This window comes from Sceloporus undulatus, chromosome 4 (genome assembly GCF_019175285.1).
Source record: "Sceloporus undulatus isolate JIND9_A2432 ecotype Alabama chromosome 4, SceUnd_v1.1, whole genome shotgun sequence".
Classification (NCBI taxonomy): Eukaryota; Metazoa; Chordata; class Lepidosauria; order Squamata; family Phrynosomatidae; genus Sceloporus; species Sceloporus undulatus.
The window spans coordinates 28,200,983-28,209,219 of record NC_056525.1 but is presented as its reverse complement, the minus strand read 5'-3'; the positions used below and the strand labels follow the sequence as shown (position 1 = coordinate 28,209,219).

The 8,237-nt window shown below is 42.2% G+C and overlaps 1 protein-coding gene across 1 annotated transcript in view; it reads left to right on the top strand.

Annotated features, from left to right (window-relative positions):
• Window positions 1-6,970, top strand: part of CSE1L (chromosome segregation 1 like) — a 43,619-nt gene extending 36,649 nt beyond the window's left edge. Inside the window, 4 exon segments of the mRNA XM_042464199.1 lie at window positions 404-449; window positions 451-551; window positions 4,572-4,803; window positions 5,531-6,970. Of these exon segments, the coding sequence (XP_042320133.1) occupies window positions 404-449; window positions 451-551; window positions 4,572-4,803; window positions 5,531-5,620 (469 nt within the window). The 3' untranslated portion in view covers window positions 5,621-6,970.
• Window positions 6,971-8,237: the final 1,267 nt, after the last annotated feature.

The following is an 8,237-nucleotide window of genomic DNA, read 5'->3' as shown; positions in this document are numbered from 1 at the left end:
AGTTATGGAGGGAGGGCACTCTGTCTTCAGGCCAGCCCCTGATGACGATGGGCCGGCCTGCTCTCTCCCTCAACGGCCGAAAGATGACAGTTATGGAGGGAGGGCACTCAGTCTTCAGGCCAGCCTCTGATGACGCTGGGCCGGCCTGCTCTCTCCCTCAACGGCCGAAAGATGACAGTTATGGAGGGAGGGCACTCTGTCTTCAGGCCAGCCCCTGATGACGTTAAAACAATTATTGATCCTGCAGGATACTAATGTGGCCACACACCCTTATCACTTCATTGGATTGCCAGAAAATTCATTTATTAAAGATCCTGTCTTAACTATGTTAGTGATCTAGTAAACACATTAGGTATATAACTGTTATAATAAAATGAACTTGGTTTCTTTTGACACTCAACAGGATGTTTGGAATGGTTTTGGAGAAAATCATAATACCAGAAATACAAAAAAGTATCTGGACAAGTAGAAAAGAAAATCTGTGCTGTTGGCATCACAAAAATACTCACAGAATGTCCTCCTATGATGGATACAGAATACACAAAGCTGTGGTAAGTGCAGCTGTTTCTTTGGTGACAGTATTGATCTTTGATACAATGAAAATAGTGTTGATCAGAATGAAGAAGAAATACCTGTTTTTTAAATGCATTGTTTTAAATGTCTGTGTTTGTAGCTTGCAGTGCCAATTTCAGTTACTAGGTGGCAAGCCTTTCTAACCTGCATGTAGCTTGCTGTTGATACAGTTTGAAGTATAGAGGAGGATAGTATCGAAAAGGAATATTTACAAGGCTCTACCACCCTATTCTTAGAAAGGTTTCCTGTCATGGGTATGAAGAGGATAGATGTTGTTCCTCATAGGAATTGTAGGGGGTACATCATGGATGGCAGTGGGTACCACTTCACAGGGCCAGATGGACACAAAGTGTACAACTCCAGCAGTTGTGTCACTTGTCTGAAGGTTTTTGTTCCATTAACACAGGGGTCTCAACCTGGGGTGCCCACACACCCAGGGGGTGCACAATGTCATTTCAAGAGGTGCAGCAAAGAGTGGTTTGTGTCCTTGAATCACGTCATCACTCAGCCAGCTCCTGTTGTGCCTTCAGAAGTGGTAATATATTACATAGATAGTAGTCTCATTGTTTATTGAATGAAAAGGAGAGAATTTTACAATTTACAATAGTTTACAACTTTTTTTGAATTAGAATCTAATTGCTCTACTTAGGCGCGTTACAGACAGGCATAAGGAACGTCCTCAGGACGTCCTAGGTTTCAAAAGGGGCATAACTTCTTGACGCCCCCAAGCCTAATACGTCCTGAGGACGTACAAGATGGTGGCGCCCCATCTACATGGGGGCCGCCATGATGGTGTCACGAATGCACCGCCTCCAAACAAGGCGGCGCGGATGTGACGCCGTCACGCCACGCGAGGGCACTTAGTGTGCCCTTTCGTCGGCGGAGGAAGGAGCTCCGAAACGGAGCTCCTTCCTGGTCTTGCGTCGCTGGGCGCAGCCTTTAGATGGCTGCACCCAGCGAGGCAAGGGAGAAAGGGGATGCCTCTTCCCCGCCGCCGCGGGGTGTCCTTGGGGCTTGAAGCCCCAAGGACACCCCTTTCCAGGCCTCGGGGAAGTGGCCTTTTGCTGCGACAGATCAGGGCCTCAGCAGCTGCCGCTCTGGCCACTGAGGCCCCGATCCAGCGGGGAAAGGGGCAGGTGCAGGCCGCCGCTTTTCGGCGGTCTGTAACGCGCCTCTGAACAGCATTTTATAATTATAATAATAATAATAATAAAATTTTATTTATATACCTCTTTTCCATTGATCAAAGCGGTTTAACAGCATATATAACATACAATATAAATATTAAAACATGAATATATTAAAAATCCCCCCATATACAAATAACAAAACCATATCTCATGCCAGCTCAGCATGCTGTCAGGAGGGGAGGGAGGGCGTACAGAAGTCAGGAGTCAGGGGTATGCCTGCTCGAAAAAGTGTGTTTTCAGCCCCTTCTTAAATTGGTCTAAGGAAGTGGCCGAGCGGAGCTCGCCGGGGAGCGAGTTCCAGAGCTTGGGGGCCGAAATAGAAAAGGCCCTCCTGGTGGTGGTAGCCAATCTAGCCTCTGGAACTCTTAGCATTTGCTTCCCAGCTGATCTGAGTGTGCGGGGCGGATTATATGGAGAGAGGCGGTCCTCCAAGTACCCTGGGCCCAAGCCATTTAGGGCTTTATAGGTAATAACCAACACCTTGTATTGCGCCCGGAAGCGAATGGGCAGTCAGTGAAGGTCTTTTAAGACCGGTGTTATGTGACTGGTCCTAGATGTATTAGTGACCAGTCTAGCCGCCATATTCTGCACCAATTGCAGCTTCCGGGTATGGTACAAGGGTTGCCCCATGTAGAGCACATTGCAGAAATCCAAACGAGAGGTTACCAGAGCATGTACTTCTGTTTCAAGGTCCCCCCGGCTCAGGTAGGGACGCAGCTGGCGTATCAGCCGAAGCTGATAGCAGGTACTCCTGACCATCGCATCCACCTGTGAAGTAAGGTGGAGCGATGAATCAAGAAGCACCCCCAGACTGCGTACCGAGTCCTTCACAGGAAGCGTGATCCCATTCAGGACAGGTGGAAATACCGCCATCCCTGGGCCAGGAGAACCTATCACGAGCACTTCCGTTTTCTCTGGATTCAGGCTGAGTCTGTTTTCCCTCATCCAGCCCATTACCGACTCCAGACAGACAACAAGAGGAGAGATGCCATCCTTGGTCACTGAATCAGTCAGAGACATAGAGAAGACTATTTGGGTGTCATCAGCATACTGATAACCCCGCGCACCATGCCTCCGGATGATCTCTCCCAGCGGTTTCATGTAAATGTTAAAAAGCATGGGGGACAAAATGGCTCCTTGAGGGACTCCAGATGTCAGGGCCCTCTTATCGGAGCACACATCCCCCAGCTGCACCATCTGGAACCTCCCGGAGAAGTAGGATTGGAACCACTGGAGCGCAGTGCCCCCGATTTCCAACTCTGCCAGGCGCTCCAGAAGGATACCATGGTCTATGGTAGCAAAAGCCGCTGAGATGTCCAAGAGCACCAGCAGGGACACGCTACCCCTGTCCATGCCCAGACGGAGATCATCGACCAGGGCGACCATGGCAGTCTCAACCCCGTAACCCACCCGAAAGCCGGTTTGAAATGGGTCCAGATAATCCGTTTCATCCAAGATCGATTGAAGCTGGATTGCAACCGCCCTCTCGATCACCTTACCCAAAAATGGCAATAGCGATACTGGCCGATAATTATTATGCATCAGGGGGTCGAAGGAGGGCTTTTTTAGCAATGGTTTTACAATGGCCAATTTTAAGCTAGCTGGAAATTGCCCATCCCTCAATGATATATTAATTATACGGTGTAACATAGATGTTACTACCGGTCCCCCCTGAGCCGCTAGCCATGAGGGACAGGGATCGAGAGAGCAAGTTGTCTTCCTAACACTTCTAAGGATCTTGTCCACATCCTCGGTACTTACAGACTCAAAGTGATCCAGTATAACCGAGTCCACGGAAGCTCTGGATGCCTCTACTCCGGGTTCTGCACCAATGCTAGCGTCAAGACCTTCCCTTATCCGAGAGGTTTTATCCGTGAAGAAGTTGTTAAATTGGTCACAGCAGGCCTTAGATGGTTCAAGGATAGGGTTCAGAGCAGGAAGGAGCTGAGTTAAAAGCTTTTTTTAAAAGTTCAAATTGTTCACCTCCAGTATTGTATGTGTTTCAATTTGTGGTTTAAAAATTGACTTCTTCGTCTTCAGATGTGATATTAATTTTGTAAGGATTGCCAATATTAACCAAACATTTCCAAGAGGTGTGGAGCATAGAAAAGGTTTAGAACCATTAACAGTATACACACACAGCTCTATGCACAGATACAGTCAGATAAGTATATCTAGGTTCGAAATACAGTGCAGAGAAACCAGTTCAAGACCGCTTTAACTGCCCTGGCTCAGTGCTAGCAAATCCTGGGAATTGTAGTTTATTGTGGCATTAGAGCTCTCTGACAGAGAAAGCTAAATGTCTCACAAAACTACATTTCCCAGAATTCTCTAGCATTGAGCCAGGGCAGTTAAAAGTGTCTCAAACTAGATTATTTCTGCAGTGTGTTTTGGACCATAATATAGGCCTGTTACAGACTGCCAAAATAAAGCTGCTTCGGGTCTCTTTGGAGGTATGTTGTTTAAATGATGCATACATCCTAAGAATCCGGAAGCTGCACCAAAGCTGCACTCCAGTGCTTAGAAATGGAGTGTGGCTTTGGCGCAACCTCCGGACTCTGCATCATTTAAATAGCATACCTCCAAAGAGACCCGAAGCAGCTTTATTTTGGCAGTCTGTAACAGGCCATAGTATGTCAAAACCAAGAAAAGTCTTCTTCCTTTAAACACCTCAAGAAATATAAGCACAACCAGATTACAAACTTTTCTGATTTTCCTGACTTTTTTCAGTTCCTACTTTGGCTTTGACAATTGCATTTAGCATAGTCTTCTGCCAAAGCAATTTAGCAATATGCCTTCCATTTTCAGGACACCTCTTCTTCAGGCCCTTATTGGCCTCTTTGAGTTGCCTGAAGATGATACTCTTCCTGATGAAGAACATTTTATAGATATAGAAGACACACCAGGATACCAGACTGCATTCTCCCAGCTTGCCTTTGCCGGAAGAAAAGAACATGATCCAGTGGGCCAAATTGTGAATAATCCTAAAATCCATCTTGCACAGTCCCTTCATAAATTATCTACTGCATGTCCTGGCAGGGTAAGTTGAGAGTATGTATGTAAATTGTACTGCATGGATGTGAATGGAGGTGGAAGAAATAATTTGTCTTTTATATCTTAAAGGGCATTGTGAGTTTGAGGTTCGTATGTATGTCTTGTTCTTCATCCTGAGGACTTTTGCTTAAAACTGCATTCTCAGCCATGATTCTGGAAATTTGTCTGTCTATGATAGTTGTTCTTAACTTTTCAGTTAATCTGTACTTGGCCACTTGATTTTCTCCAAAGTACAGCCAACTTTCCTCTCTAGTCATCTCCACCTGTAATATGCAGCAGCAAAGAGAGTAGAAATCGCCACTACCTTCACTTTCCAGCTAGCCTTATGGGATTTGGGCTGAGAAAGAGTATAATGTAATTTCACCTGTTTTCCCTTGCATCCATAGTTAACCACCTTCAGCTTTGACAACATTACATTGCCATCACTTTAGACCGTAAGACCTTTACATGTACAGTAGGAATTAATGATTGAAGAAAAGATGCAGTATAGACTGTACCAGATCTTTGTGGTGTTTTCAGTCTAACCAAAAAAAAAGTGCAGGCAGTATGTTAAGTTGTGAGTGGAAAATGAAGCTGTAATAATGGAGGCATATCACAGGATGAATGGAAGTCAATTAACTCTGAAGGGAACTAAAATGTTGCCTATTATGGTTATCACCAAGGAGACATGTTAAACAATATATTGATAGAGACACTGTATCTTGTGTTTGAAGGTTTCCTCAATGCTGAGCACTAGCCTGAATGCAGAAGCTTTGCAGTTTCTTCAAGGATACTTACAAGCTGCGAGTGTAACACTACTCTGACATTTTGGGTGGCAGAATTTCAAAATTGTGTCAAAGAACACTGATACTGTCTGTCTTCTAAACAAGTCTTGGACAAGATGCAACATGTTGCTACTCCAAAAACACATCACTGAATTATTGCTGATGCAGAAGCTGAATATTTTGTTCATGTGATCATAGGTGAAGAAGCAGGTGACTTTCCCATTCCCAGTTTGCTTTCAAAAGGAATAGTAATAGTTCATCGTTGGGGACTGATTGGAGTTTCACATCTCAGTGTTTGGGTAACATTTTAAAATGTATAGAGTACTGACTGCAAACTCATGTTGTCACTAAAAAAAATCAGTTTATTGTCATTTGTATTTCTTTTGTGTCTTTAAAATTTATCTGAATTGTGAATAAATAAGCTTTTGTTTAAAGTATTTGTCTAGCAATGTATGTCTTACTATAGTAGAATAAACTGTAGCTGTCTGCAAAAGAAGCTGTCAGTCCCATGCCATACTCAGCACATCTAACTTGGCTTTCTATCTCAGTTTTACTCTAAAATGGTTCATGATAAGTTAATTTTTTATTAGTATGCAACTTATTATTAGAAGCAACAAGCTCAGAGAACATTTTGAAGGCACATGATAGAATTCTACTCTTGAAAGTAAATGGATCTTTTCCTGAGTTCCACAAAGCTGTGAAACTACCTTAGAACCATGTGCCAGCCATTTTCTAAAGCCAGAATATAGCACAGGCTTCATTTTTTTTTTTACAAAGTTATAAGAATCAATTGTGTTCTTTTCTAGTGTGTGTCATATCCTGGTTGAATATAGTGCCATAGACACTGGTCCAGATGCATTATTAACCAAAGCAAGGGCCATACAAGTGAGGCTTTAAATATATTTTTGTGAACCATTTTCCTGTTTAGGAGCCTTCTTTTTCTTTTTAAATCCATGCCACTTTACAAAATAGGTTTTATTCTTTGTTTAAGAGTTCATGCTTACGTGAATGAATCTTATGTATGAACTTCATTGGATAGATGTCTGCCAGCAGTGGCTTATGGAGGCTTTTTTTCCAAGCAAGTACAACTGTGATAATTGTTGACTGCACCGGTAACTACTTGGTCTCAATCATGCCAATATATGAGCTTAGTCAAGACAACTAAAATGTGTGAATTGACCTTAATACTGAGAATAATAGAAGCATATTTCATAAAATGCCCAACAGCTGGAAAAAATAAAAATTACACTGACAGAGGTTGGACTTTAAGAAAAACAATGTTGCTGTTTAGATTCAGTTTTCTTTATTTGTATTTGATAAACGGGAAAGAAAGGTTTGACATATTAACATTTGTATACCCCTAAATAAAATTAAACAAACTTAACATGTTATCCTTGTGGCTGAATGTTTGCATTCAGTTAATTTTGGAGTATTATCTGACCCTGATGAAATTCCAGTGTACTACAGGCTATGAAAAATGCTATGTGTGTTTATGCAGAATCAACTATATTTCACAACACCTAGAGCCAGCAGACACATACTTATAAAACACTACGTTTATTATAATTGTCAGCCCTCATTTGTAAAAAAATTAGGAAATACCATTTCTGTGTCTTAAAATTGAAGACTACTAGTATTCCAAACTTGAAAGAACAAAAACTTTGTTCTGAACCTGAGAAACTGGAAAACTAACGAACTCTGAAGGAGAAACAGCCATTGTTAGTTGTTTTCAAAAAATCCTAAAATTAATGTGATAAGAGCATCTTGAATCCTAAAAAAGTAGTAGTGTCTGTTTGTACTTGATGAATGGTCTGAAGGAATATTGGCTTCAGGTTCTGAGCAACATAGCACTATAATATCCGAAAATAGAAGCTGATAACATTGATTGCAAAAAGTTAAAGAGAAAAACAACAGTATTAATATGGTCACAGACAAAACCACTTAAAACACATTTACAATATAATTTCATTTAAAAGTTAAAGATTTAAAAAGTACAGTACACCACATTACACAAGCACTACACCTCTAATTACAATTCAAAAGGCCTGCTTAAGAAAACGCTATGAAATTCATGAGGTTGCCATAAATTGGACAGGTGGCTTGAAGGTACATACACACAACCATGTAGTGGCATATAAGTAAGTGGGCTTTCAAACAGCTATCTGTGATTGATTCATGCTTCCTTTTATACAAGAATAAACCATGCTCAGACTGAGATTCACATCTCATGCTATACTGAGAGCCGTTGGGAGGGTGGAAGAGAACCTAGCCACAAATAGATAAACATCTGTTGTACTGCATATCGGTTTCTCTGTATTAATATCTCATTTAAAGCTAGTGTGGGCCTTGACAGGGAACTTTCTGATTCTGCTGTGAACACAAATGGCATCTGCTGTGTTGACAAAATGGCTTGGCTTTGCTATTTAGGAACTTGTAACTGAGTTTCCTACAGAGAAATGTGAAGAACATGCAAAGATCATACAAACCCAATTCACACACAATACATACACTGAAACATCACTGCATAATCAGTTACATGCAATCTTGAGGGCCAATATGGTGTAATGGCTTGAGTGTTGGAATAGGACATTGGGAGACCAGGGTTGAAATCCCAGTCATCAAAACCCGCTGGGTGACCTTGGACAAGTCGCACTCT